This window comes from Zingiber officinale, chromosome 2B (assembly GCF_018446385.1).
Source record: "Zingiber officinale cultivar Zhangliang chromosome 2B, Zo_v1.1, whole genome shotgun sequence".
NCBI classification, from domain to species: Eukaryota; Viridiplantae; Streptophyta; class Magnoliopsida; order Zingiberales; family Zingiberaceae; genus Zingiber; species Zingiber officinale.
The window spans coordinates 86,364,957-86,378,045 of NC_055989.1; the positions used below are offsets into that span (position 1 = coordinate 86,364,957).

The window sequence follows — 13,089 nt, forward strand, 5'->3', positions numbered from 1 at the left end:
TAGGTGGGGTCGACAATTTCATTGAACTTTAACTTCACAAAATCGAAAACACCCATGAACTAAAGTTTCAATTTTTCACAGAAGAATAACAAATTAGTCGAAATCTAGGGCACACAAATTTTACTTACCGACGATTAAGGGTTTAAGTTGATTTTGTCGGGTTCTACCGCCTTTCTGAGTTTTGCCTTCAACGTCAATGGAGATGATTTATGCACAAAGTCGGGGAGTGCGTCGCGGATGGTTTAGAGTTGCCGAGGCGGAGTGCGTCGCTGAGTTTTGGAGTCACGGAGGAGGAGTGCGTCGTCAAGATTTGGAGTCGCAAAGTGATGTGTCGGACGTCGGGAGAGAAAGGAGCAGCTGTGCTTTTTAAAACAAGGGTAATATGATAGTTTCATCAAGGTTAAGGAGCTGAAACAAATAAATTGATTTAGTTAGGCATTAGAAATAAATTTAGGCATTAGAAATAAATTTATACTGACAGAATGCAAATATTTAAGTTTGTATAGAGATTTAAAGACAATTTGCTGTTAGATTAGCCCACCATAAAAATGTAAAATTCAAAGACATTTGTCTATTTTATTAAAATCTATTGAATAAATATTCAATCATATAAAAAAATAAATTTGAAATGCTAAGAAATTATATATTTATATGGTGTTAAACTTGTTAATGTTCGTAACATTCCGAACAAAATTTATAAACCATATTTATCAATAATTTTTTAGTAAACTTATACGTAGATAAACAAACCCTCAAAATGAATAACAAATTTATAATATTAACCTCATTAACCCATTAAGCAAATTAAAAAATATAAAAATTCTAAACTAATCACGTTTTTTCAAGCTCATAATAAAAAAAATCAAGCTTGAAACAGTCATTTTAATTTAAACTTAATTATTTTATCAAACAAACTTGAGCAATATAAAACTGATCTCAAATTGCCTCGTTTACAATCCTAAAACTTGCTAGAGATATAAACTACTTCGTCTCCAAGAATGTGATGTAGTGGATAAACAGGAAAAATATAAGGCTTAAAATTTAAATCTCAATAGGGACGATTTTGAAAGTCTACCTCCGATTGTACATAAGCTATGTTTCGGATTTAGACCGTCTACAGCCAAAAGATTAGTAGGATGAAATTTGAGCACCTGGATTACCAAAAAAAATAGAGATATAAACTTTTCAAAACCAGTTTTCCCAAAAAGATCTTGATCACTTGAGCATTTCACCCTATGCATGAACAAACAACTCAAACTCTATCAATGTTTATAGATGACAAACAAGTAGTTGATCTTCACAAAACCAAGCACTGCCGTACAAGTCGCCTACTTTGCTAGAAAAGAAATTTTATTAAAAGAAAAAAATAATAAAGGAAAGATGGCACACATTGAATTCTCTTTATATCAATCCTCATCTTTATGTAGCTATAGACTTCTGTGATGAGCTTCATTCAGTGATAGGACGGTGGAGCGTGGTCCCATTCAAAACCTACACTGAATAACAAAAAGGAAGAAAGATTCAACGTTAATAATAAGAAAACATTGCTAATTTGGAAAGAAATGGCATCTCATAGTTTCTTATGATCATGGACCAAAGCTTAGCTAACTGCCAAAGGATAAGAGATTAAAGATTGTTTGTTTTCTAGATGTTTTTCTACTACTTATAGCAACACCCTGTGCTTTAGCTTCCATGAAAGGGAGGAAGATCTAGAGATCTTCTAAGCAATTCAGCACGAGCATGGAGGTCAAGAGGGAATCAAAAGACCAAGAAGAAGCTCACCTATCTAACATACGCGGTCTTGTCCAACGACTCAGCTGTTCACAGGAACAGCAACATGAAGTTCAACAACCTCAAAAATTGCAGGGGGGATCACTGAAGAAACAAGTGAGAAGAAGACTCCACGCGACTAGGCCTTACCAGGAAAGATTGTTCAATATGGCGGAAGCGAGAAGGGAGATTGTAGCTGCCCTCAAATTGCATAGAGCCTCCATGAAGCAAGCCAATCAACCCCAAAGCATGGCAGCAACATCGACTTTGCAAGGGAGATCCCATGAGCTTGTGGTGGGTTCTATAAGAAACTCCATAAACCATCCACCTGATGGCGCGTTAGCCAAGTACTTTCATGCCTCTCCGTTCTTACCAATGAACTCCTCTTCTCCCTTCTCCTCGACTTATCAACTCAACTTCTGTTTGCCTGATCAGCCATTAGGACTCAACCTCAATCTCCAAACTTTTCAAAATCTTGATGCCTCCATTTACCACAGCATTCATAATCCAACACCGGCTGAACCATCATCATCACAAGCTTTGTTGTCTTCTTGTTCAAATGCTTCTCCTAATGCAGTGCCAGGCACCAAGCAATCATCGCATGTTGCATTCAATCCTTCATCAGTTTCATTGCACCAAGCAATAGATGAGGAGGAGATGGCTAAAATTCAATCAATTGGAGAGCAACATGATATGGAGTGGAATGATAAAATGAACTTGGCAACATCAGCATGGTGGAGTAAGTTCTTGAAGAGCATGGAAGGCGGCACCGATGAGGGTCAGTGTGGAGCCAATGGAAATTGTATCTATGCCTTCAGCGAGACCTTAGACATGCCATATCGGTTAAATGGTGGTGTTGGAGAGGATGCAAAGGAAAGCTCCCTATCTCAACAACACTTGGATGACTATTTCCATGTTGATGATTACCTGCAAGATGCTACTCTCGGAAGGTAAGTGAAATCATTTTAATTCAAAGATCTATCTAAATCTGTTTTCATCAACTATAAACTAAAATTGACCACACAATCTATTGAGTTTCTTTTAGATTTCAAAATCTGTCAAGAGACAATACCAACAAAATTTCACAAGATTGTCGAGTAATAAACACTAGGTCAAGTACTAAACTTGTCGTAGAAAAATCATGGTCATCGTAGTTTACTGAAACTCAACTTTTTGATTATGAGTTTACTGGTTTTCCTTTGCAGCTTGGATACTGGAGAAGTTGAATATGGAAGAGAATGATTATTATAGTGGGATAGACAATTTTGACAAAGGGCATCTCATCACAGCTCCATCACATTGATTTGGACTTAGAGATGGCAATATATGAAACTTAAATTTATTGAAGAAATTATGTATCAAATAAACTGGTTTTCTATAGTCTATAGTACCCAGAAAATGGTTGAAAAAGATCAATGTAGCAGACAAACAGTTGAGACATTACAGCTTCTTGTTGTCATAGATATTAGATCGGAAGAATTGAGTAAAACTCAACTATAGCTTACGTGATCCGTTGTGAGGCAGTAAAACTTTCGGGATTGAATTGTTGATCTTCCACTCGAATGGCTCAAATTGAATCACGCTCAACCTGAATCAGTTCAGGTTGTTCATAAATAAAGAATTTTCTAAAAGAATCATAAAGGAAATTTTGTATTAACTTTCATACAAATAATCAAATCTATAGCAATAAAGTTAGTTCTTCAAACATCTATGATTTGATTTAGGTGGAACTGGTTTTCAGAATCATCCTGAAACACCTTAATCACCACTTTGCTGTTGAAGGTGCAAACTCAAGCCCAATTTCATCAACTTCTTGAAGTTGATGGTGTTCCTTCACTGAAAGAAATTGCTGAAATCAAAGAGCACCATATGATTCTTTTTATCTAGATTTTTAATTATAATTCCTGAGTTGCAACAAGATATGGAGCCTCAGTGACGTTGTCAGGTGCGCATAGTCACTCAGGCAATCAAACAATTATTCATCTGCAAACTCTTGTCATGGGGCCAACCTACATAGGACCTAGCTCTCTGACAAAAAAAATTGTCCAATGCTCCACACTTTATCAAGTTCTTCTGTGATCATCTTTTGCGACTGGCTTACACAATCCAACCTTTTAGAAGGAAAACCAAAAACAATATATCGATCGAGAAACAAAAGCAACAAATCTAGTGTAGAGGTTTTCTTTAGCAGCTGTAGATTCAATGCAGAAACAACAGTTTGGTAAGTAGTAGGATGTAAAAGTATACTCAGATACAAGACTTAGCTACTGCAGTAAATCGAGACATCAAAGTATACTCTGAAACGTCCAAAAGGCTGAGTAGTCCATGGCCTATGGCTAGTGCATCATATGATGTGACATTGAACCTACACCATATCGGTTTGTCGCCTGTGTCATCCGCTGATGGACTGGGATCAGCATGAATGGGAAGCAACTACAAGATATTCAGAACAGATACTTGTGATCTTCAACTATGCTTGCTAACGTTGCCTTGTAATTGTAACTTCAAAAGTTCCTTCTTAATGTATGTATATAAAGGCAGTCAATAGACTCTATAGTTTGAGAAAGTTGAATTTGTTTCTGCAACTCGAACCCATGATCACCAAGTCACACGATAATAACTTTACCATTGCACCAAGGCTCTCCTTGAGGATACCATCTACTTAGAAAGCTTGTGATCCACCATTTTAAACACGACCATAAAACTAGAGATAGTAAAGGTAATTACTTTAGATTTTTATCATGTTACTTTTAGGAAGCTTGAGAATTTTGATTTATTAGATTTAGGAAACAAAGCTTGTTTCCAAATGGTAGCTGTAAACTTAACCTAGATGGCTAGATATGCATGTATATTTTAACAAAATGATCGATGAGGTACAAGCAAGATTATGTTGTTGTAGCTTCAATAGATGATAAGACAGTGAAAATAATAACCAGTAGATATATAAGCCGATTAAAGTTGAGAGTTTACTAAACAAGCCCTTTTTATGATCTAAGTTAAGAGTTCTAAAACCAATCACCAAGAAAGAATTTTGTCATGTTTATTCTAAACAAACCCATAGAACAATTGTAAACTTAAACCCTAAACTACCAAATTGTTGAGTTTTTACAATATCCCGGTAACATGCATTCAACCAATGAAAAGGGAAACCTTGCAGAAGGCGAAGTGCACAAAGTCGAAAGGGGAATATTCTCCCGTGAGAAGACGATAACAAAAGTAAAGGTAAGCATGGCCCTAACTTGTGAAAGAAATTAGACGGAAGTAGTGTAGTGAAGATAATAACAAAGTAAAGGTTGTGGCATGGCCTTACCTCTGAGACATCTGCTCCCACCAGGCCACCAATCCAATCCTTTCCTTTCCTTTCCAGTCCTGCGAACGTGAAGAGGAGCAGAATACAACTGGAGCACTCCCTCTTCTTGTTGTAGCAAAATAAGATTGCGTATAATCAATTCAATATGATCCAAGTATTTTAGATCTATTGTTCATTAAAAAGCATTTATCTAATAGATTGGGATTCTTAGAAGTCTGAAAAATTTAGAAGATGGTAACAGGATGTTGTCTTTAATGCAAAAATATAATATTTTTAATTTTGAATACTATTTTTGGCAAAAGGTGAGTCTGGAAAATCATCTTCAATGCGCCAAGTCTGAACTAGCCATGGCACCCTGCCACCAGGAGCAGCAAATATCAACTTGACATCAATGCGTGGGGTGTTGTTTAATCAACTACAAAGGACAGTGGGACATTAATGTGAGTGAATTGGCAGCATGGGCTGCTGCAATCTGTGGTGCTTGCTATTCATTAAGTTCAATTCACCAAAATGGCATGCAGTGAACTGGGCATCAGCCTATTTACTTTCTAGTTGCTTTGATGAAACAATTCTGCAAAGAGAACAGGCGGAGTAATAAAGGACAGTGAACAATGAAGGATGAAATTTTACTTATCTTTGAGAAGATTATTTTTTTCATTCGAATCAAGATAAATTAAATCACATTGTTGGCTCCCCGTTAGGAAATTTGAGTATTATCTATCTCACACAACCAACTTTCAAAATTCTAATATCACTTATCACATCCCGTTATATATTATATATATACTTCCCTTCTTTGCATGTTCAAATTTTTATTTTACTCATTTAAAAATATTTTTTTTTCAATTTACTTCAAATCTGAGACATGAATGCATTAAGAGGAGACTTACATAAATACATTAATTTTAGTTTGAAATAATTTAAAATTCTCTAAGTCAAGTAATCAAAGTTTCGAATGAAACTAATTGATAAAACTACGTCATTCAAAAATTTAAAAATTTAATATTTTTAAAATCTAGGGAGTCATATGGATGGTATTTATTAATGAATATCATTATTCTAAGGCCTTATAATGAGCTTTGATAAATTTTATCAAGTTTTTATAAGTTTAAGTTTTTATAAGTTTAGTCATAATGAACTATAAGTTTATAATGAGCTATGAGTTTGGTAAACCACATAGCTCTATCAATTTGACTAGGCCAAGTGTTCCGAGTAAGTATATCGAGCCCAACATTTTGATTTAGTTGTGTCGATCGAGGGGATCGAATGTGCCAATTAGACTACTAGTCAATTGAGACAAGATGATAGGATTGCTTAATCGACGAGTAATGGGCTAGATTAGGTCAAACGAGTCGGATAGACACTTGAGTAGTTAAGTCTGCATGGCCAAGTTAGACTAGCTGAGCTTCTCAAGGTGGACTGAGCGATTTAGATGAGTCAGGCGATTCAGATGAACCAAGTAGCCTAAATAGGCCAGTCGGATCAAACATATATAACATATCAAGGAGATTTTCGCGAGTTTAATAAAAGAAAATTAATCGAACGTTAAATCTAGGACTATTAATTGGGTCCTACGAAATTTTTTTATTAATCATCAAAATAAATCAGAAAAATATATATAGAAATTCATCGCAGTATTCTCGAATTCTAGATCCTTCATCGAACTTAACCATAACACCTTGCCTCCGGGCTGAGCTAGTTAAAGTGAACATACCAGGTAGAATGAGTTTATTAAACAGAAGGCAACTTCTCAACGATAGTTTTAAGCGATCTCATTGGCAGACTGTAGTTTCAAGCTAACTGGAACAGCATTCCTCAAAGAAAAATTGCAAACATGGCGGCAACCCACCTCTTCTTCATTCATCACAACAAAATATCAAGATAGAGGAGGAGAAGTCAAATCTAGAGCATCAAGGAAGAAGGTGCGAACACGCTTCTCGGTCGTCTTCAGGAGTCAACCATCTGCAACGTGAAGAAAACAAAGTTGAGAAAAAACAAGTAAATGGAGAGTTCGCTTCATGAAACTACTACCATTGTAGCGCCGGGAAGCAGTCATCGGCATGTCGTGATTGGCCATCGGAAGGGAGATAGATAGCCGCGTACTCTTCGAGTCCAAGTTCATGCTCATCCAGGAATCTTCAATCTTTGGAGGCTTTTCATCGAGAAAACAGTGGAACGGCCTCGGTTGCTCCTCCAACTTAGCAGGCCTATCTATCTTGAGATCGACATTCGGCAACAAGTATTGCTTTTCCATCTCTTTCTCAGACGCAAACATTCTGGAGAAAGGATCAGTGCTGCTGCTCCAACTCTGTTTCGAGCTTTCCATGAGGAATGGGTACTCATTCACACCTTCCTTGAGTCCATGGACGTTCCTTCTCTCCGATCAAACAATTAATCATACAGAATCAATAAACAGAGCTATACATATATGCATGTTTCATTCATTAATTACCTGTAGCTTTCAGGGGGCCTCGCAGAGGAGGAACACGAGAAGGGAAAATGGCCGGCCTGAGGCGGTGGCCGCGGGAGAGGAGGGTGGAAGTTGGACGAGCAGTGGCCGGAGGAGACTGGGCTGGTGGCCAAAGACAATTCCACAGGCTTTCTTGAACGGCTTTTACCCCTGTGCATGTGCCTCTCGCAGTACTTGGAGTCGGGATAAGCCTCCTTGGAGCATCTCCATTTTTTCCCGTCCGTTCTCCTGCACCTCCCTGGCTCTGGATCCATCGCCTTCCTCGCGTCGCCCATCTGATAAGCTCCCCATCCAACTGTCAACAGAGGAATCAGCAGAAAGTAGGGAGATCGAGGAGGTTGAAGTAGCAGGACTTACTCGCAGGGAGATTAGGGAGGAAGGGGAGAGTTTGAGGATCCACGAAGGGTCTTCGCCTGATGCAAAGGACGAGATCAGAGGGTACGGGTATACCCGAGGCCATGTACCTGAAGACGAGGGCTTGGAGCTCTAATTCTTGCCACTGCGAGACGGTGAAGGGATACCTACTCCGCCCCCCTCCTCCTCCTCCTCCTCCTCCTCCCACCATCATGTTCCAACACAGCTACAGGTCGGAGAAGGCTTACTCTTACAGATTAAGCGGAAATGGAGGCACTAAAAGACCAGAGAGAGTGACCGACACATGACAGCAGAAGCAGCCGCAGCTTGCTGACTCCCTGCAATTGCATTTTGGTTTTAAATTAATGGAGAGTCAGTGAGACAGTAGCTGTTGGCTGCAACCTGGTGACAGTGGTCTGTTCTTAATTAGACTGACGGCAGAAAGAGTGCAGGGCAAGGCACAGGCACGCAGTTTGCAACTCGTCCAGCCGCTGCTGCTGCTGCTCGCCTGCCGCCCTTCTGGTCATGCTGCTGGGCTCGTGCTGTTATGGCTGCTGCCGTCTGTCTGACTCCCTGCCACCTACCCAGAAACCATTAGTAAAAGGCCTACTTTGAGACTTCAAAAAACCTGATCAAAGTGATAAAAAGTATTTAGCCGAGTATGCGACGTGAGTGCCTTCCCAGCCAGCCAGCCAGCCAGCCAGCCAGTGAGACGACTGCAGGATTAAAAGGCATCGAGTGGAGTGTACTCTCGCTGATGCTTCCATCACACTCTGCTGCTTTTTTGAATTTCAAGTCACACAGATGGATGGACCTAAGTATGAATTGTTCTTCCTACATCAATCTATATGAATTATATAGCTCCAGCTCCAGAGCAACCGTGCCAGTGTAAAAAGTGGAACTCACTCTCTAATCAGTAATTAGAGTTCGAATCTTGAATTAGTGAATATGTGAATTACTTTTATATATATATATATATATATATATATATATATATATATATATATATATATATATATATATATATATATATAATTTTAATATAAGATCTTGTCCTTAACATATAATAAAATTGCAAAAGCACAAAAAACTATAAATTCAAATCTAAGTCGAGGTTGGAAGAAGTCATGATCTTCAAATTGTCGATCATAGAAAAGCAAAACAAAAACTACTTATCTTCCGTAAGGCTTAAGAGGAGGACAACTGTATCTTCTTTCCGGATGGAATGAAAAAGAGAGTCAAGATGTGAAAGTCTTGGAATTCAAATCCTTTATTAACCCATCGATAATAACAAAAACAAATTAATTAACAGATTTCTATCCTAATTTATGTGTCTCTTCAAAGATGATCGAGCATATCAAACTGAAATGATCATGGCACGAGAACTCCACCTGCATGACCATAAGTCATGACACAAGATAATCAGAGGCAGTGGCTTCCTGGAACCTCCATGAGATATCTTCAAAGTCGCAAACGATAAAGGAAGATCCGGTCAAGCACATGCATAGGACAGAGGGATTGCCCTCCTGCAATCTCCTGCCATGACTTTGATACATAAATGCGAGCAAATTCAGGACTCCAAGTAAACAGTGGCGTTTAGGCGATGAAAAGCTCCTTTCGTCTGACTTCGCATTCAGACTGTAAATTGCATGCCCCAAAAGATCAAAACGAAAGCATCCACCGTAAAGATGTTTGGCCCGTAACCACTTAAGGCAATTATGAAAAACACATGCACTAGGATTTTGCTACGCCATAGTCATTGATATATACGGGATATTGTGAGCAGATCTAGAGATGATGTAAAAGTCAAAGTTAAAATGAGGTGACAATCAAAGTCAATATGAGATAGCAATCTAAGCGTCAACCTCATCAAAGCTTAGCTCCTCACATAGCGCTAAGACCTTTGGTATGAATACGGTCCACCCTACATTCAGATGGACTTGAAGGATCTAGTACTCCACTTATGGAAGGATCCAGTATTCCACTTATGAATAGACAATTGATATAAATACCGAGCAAACTTGCAAAATTACGTAACTCAATGTACAACTAACCTTACAATGTTTAAAGACGGTCCTTAGGGCCGGCCGGATTCAAGGGACCCAACTTTCCATTTGTCAAATATAAGTCTCAGTATATGATCTAACAACACAAATACTGGTTGGATTTAAGAGCCTTGTCGTTCTATTCATTGCTTAAGATATACAAGATAAACCCGATCGACTTTAATATGTCAGTCGGGTACACTGGATAGCTCACTCTTCATAGGCAATCTCTCAACATATAGCCAAACAAACTAAGATCTAGTCAGAATTATAATAGACAAGCACTCAACATGCAGTCATTTAATTGACACTACAGTACCTCTCGACATATTGCTAGGTCACCACAAGGATTGTTCGGTCTTATGAGATGATCTTCCATTTCTCAGCTCTTAGTCATTACCAGACAGTACTCAACATGATAAAGCAACACTCAGACTATTACATGTCAGTCTTAATGCATCGGTCAAATGTACGGGACCTAGCTCCCCACTTCTGCAATATCGCTCAACTTACATATTCAGTCCTACAGTACAGTAGAACCTTCAGTATAAATTTGACCGTCATAAGGCTGGTCGTACTTACGAGGCTGAGCGCCTTGTTATCCAATAGTCAATCTCCTATCACACGATCTGTTAGTCCTAAAGCTGACCGAACCGCTGAGACTTGGCTCCTCATTACTTATCAGATCTTCAGTATGAGCCTATGAGCATATTGCCGACCGGACTTATGGTCGGTCGGACTGATGAGATTCAACTCCCCTTTCAAAGATACAATGCTCCTATTTATAAGTTTGATCGGGTTTACGAGGCTCTATTCTTGTTTCATATATGAATGATCAAGGCAAATGCATAAGGTAATTCTCATTATAAAGCGGCCGAACATAGAGACGGTCTAGATACCCTATTCGTCTAAATATCTGGGCAGGCTATATTCCAGGAGACAATATTATTAAGAAATCACAACAATCCGTCAGAGAATAACAACTATTCATTTGAGAATATTCTTTGGTTACAACATATGCATTCAATGGAACATTCTTACGAAGATGACTATACAACTATTACGGAGGTTATATTAGTCTGTTCATATATGTATAACAGAAGATGTTGGATCGAAAAGAATTTAGATATCTCCACAATTGTATGATATTGTCCACTTTGGGCTTAAACCCTCATGGTTTTGCTCTTGGGCTCTACCCAAAAGGCCTTATATCAATAGAGATATTTTTTCTCTTATAAACCAATGATTTTTCCAATGTGTTTTCAATGTGGGACTATATTTACAATCTTGCAACCCCAACAATCCCCTCCTCAAACAAAGGACCACAAACTTCCCATGTCCAATCCTCGACCTACCAGGTCTTCCTGCCCCTTGGTCCACCCGACCTACTAGGACTTCCTTGCCTGGCTGCAACTAGGACTTCCTACCTGGTGTCTGGTCCTCTTGATCAGAACATAGGAGCCCCCACATTCTTTGTTCAAGGTCAATATTGTACCCACATGTCTCAATCAAACCATAGCTCTTGTGCACAGTCTGCAGTTAAACCTTCTGGCAGTCCGGGCTCTGATACCAATTGTTGGATTGAAAAGAATTTAGATATCTCCACAATTATATGATATTGTCCACTTTGGGCTTAATCCCTCATGATTTTGCTCTTGGGCTCTACCCAAAAGACCTCATACCAATGGAGATATATTTTCTTTTATAAACCCATGGTCTTTCCCATGTATTTTTAATGTGGGACTATGTTTGCAACCTTGCAACTGTTAGGATCTCTTCGTACGCGGCTAGAGAGGGGGGGTGTGAATAGCCGCCCCAAATCACTCGTTTCTTCCTACAATTCGTTAGCGCAGCGGAAAAATAAACTAGAAACGAAAGGAAGAATGTCAAACCTTAACACAGCGATGTACGAGGTTCGGAGATGATACTCCTACTCCTCGGCGTGTCCGTAAGGTGAACGAGCCCTATCAATCCGTCGGTGGATGAGTCCCCGGAGAACCGGCTAATATCAACTCCTTGTGGGTGGAGAAACCTCGCCACAATCACTTGCAACAGCAAGCTAAGAGTACAAGAGAACACAAGAAGTAAATACAATGAATGTAACAATACAAGCTTGCCTTCTTGTCGACTGGTTGAAGCAACAACTTCACGAGACGCCTACAACAGCAGCAACTCAGTCGAAGAAGCTCACGCGAGGCTTCAGTGGAGTAGGGAGCTCAACAAAGCTCAAACACAGCATTAAAGTTCAGCAAGAAGAAGATGAAGGAGAGAGAGAGTAACACTGTAGATGCCCTCGCTCCTTATAAGAACCTGCGAAACTGCAAGACAGAACGCTAGAACACGGGTCTGGGCCGATCAGTAACATCCGATCGGTCCGTCGATCGTGAAGAAGCCACCGTGATCGGTCCATGGACCGATCAGAAACCTGATCGGTCCACGCACCGATCAGGGAACCTTCTTATCGGTCCGTAGACCGATCAGGCTTCTCTTCTCCCGCTTCTTTGCGCCTCTGATCGGTCTGGCAGACCGATCAGGCATACCCGATCGGCCACCAGACCGATCAGCCATATCATTGGATCGGTCACCCGATCAAACTTCTCGACCCTAAACCTAAGGCTTCCACACCAACATCCGGTCAACCTTGACTGTTGGTACATCACGCCTAGCATCCGATCACCCTTGACCGCTAGCACTCCCCGCTAAGTGTCCGGTCAATCACCCACTTAGACTTCTCTACACCGGATGTCCGATCACCCTTGATCCATCCGGATTTTCCTGCGCTTCACTCACGGGACTTTCCACACCCTAACATCCCGCTTAGGACTTTCTCACCGCTGGTTTCACTCACCAGACTTTCCAACCGCCTAACATCCGCTTAGGACTTTCCTCGTGCCAAGCTCCCCGCTTGGACTTCTCTGCCAAGTCTCCATACTTGGACTTTTCACAAGTCTCCATACTTGGACTTTTCGCCAAGTCTCCATACTTGGACTTTTCCGTGCCAAGTCTCCATACTTGGACTTTTCCCGTCTTTTCCAGTGCCAAGTCTCCATACTTGGACTTTTCCAGTGCCAAGCTCCCTGCTTGGACTTTTCCGTTTCAGGTCAACCAGGTCAACCTTGACCTACGGTTGCATCAACAAT

General features: G+C 39.9%; 2 protein-coding genes across 2 annotated transcripts; one reads left to right on the forward strand and one right to left on the reverse strand.

Moving 5' to 3' along the window:
- The first annotated feature begins 1,740 nt into the window (after positions 1 to 1,740).
- LOC122048414 lies at positions 1,741 to 3,269 on the forward strand. The gene is made up of 2 exons (XM_042609983.1): positions 1,741 to 2,720; positions 2,976 to 3,269. Exons 1-2 carry the CDS (start codon positions 1,741 to 1,743, stop codon positions 3,010 to 3,012), a joined length of 1,017 nt encoding a protein of 338 aa, XP_042465917.1. The 3' UTR covers positions 3,013 to 3,269.
- A 3,522-nt stretch (positions 3,270 to 6,791) lies between these two features.
- Positions 6,792 to 8,717, reverse strand: LOC122049254 (growth-regulating factor 1-like). Its single transcript, XM_042610666.1, has 4 exons — positions 7,908 to 8,717; positions 7,533 to 7,845; positions 7,112 to 7,452; positions 6,792 to 7,042 (listed from the first exon to the last, which is right to left on the reverse strand). Exons 1-4 carry the CDS (start codon positions 8,116 to 8,118, stop codon positions 7,035 to 7,037), a joined length of 873 nt encoding a protein of 290 aa, XP_042466600.1. The 5' UTR covers positions 8,119 to 8,717; the 3' UTR covers positions 6,792 to 7,034.
- Positions 8,718 to 13,089: the final 4,372 nt, after the last annotated feature.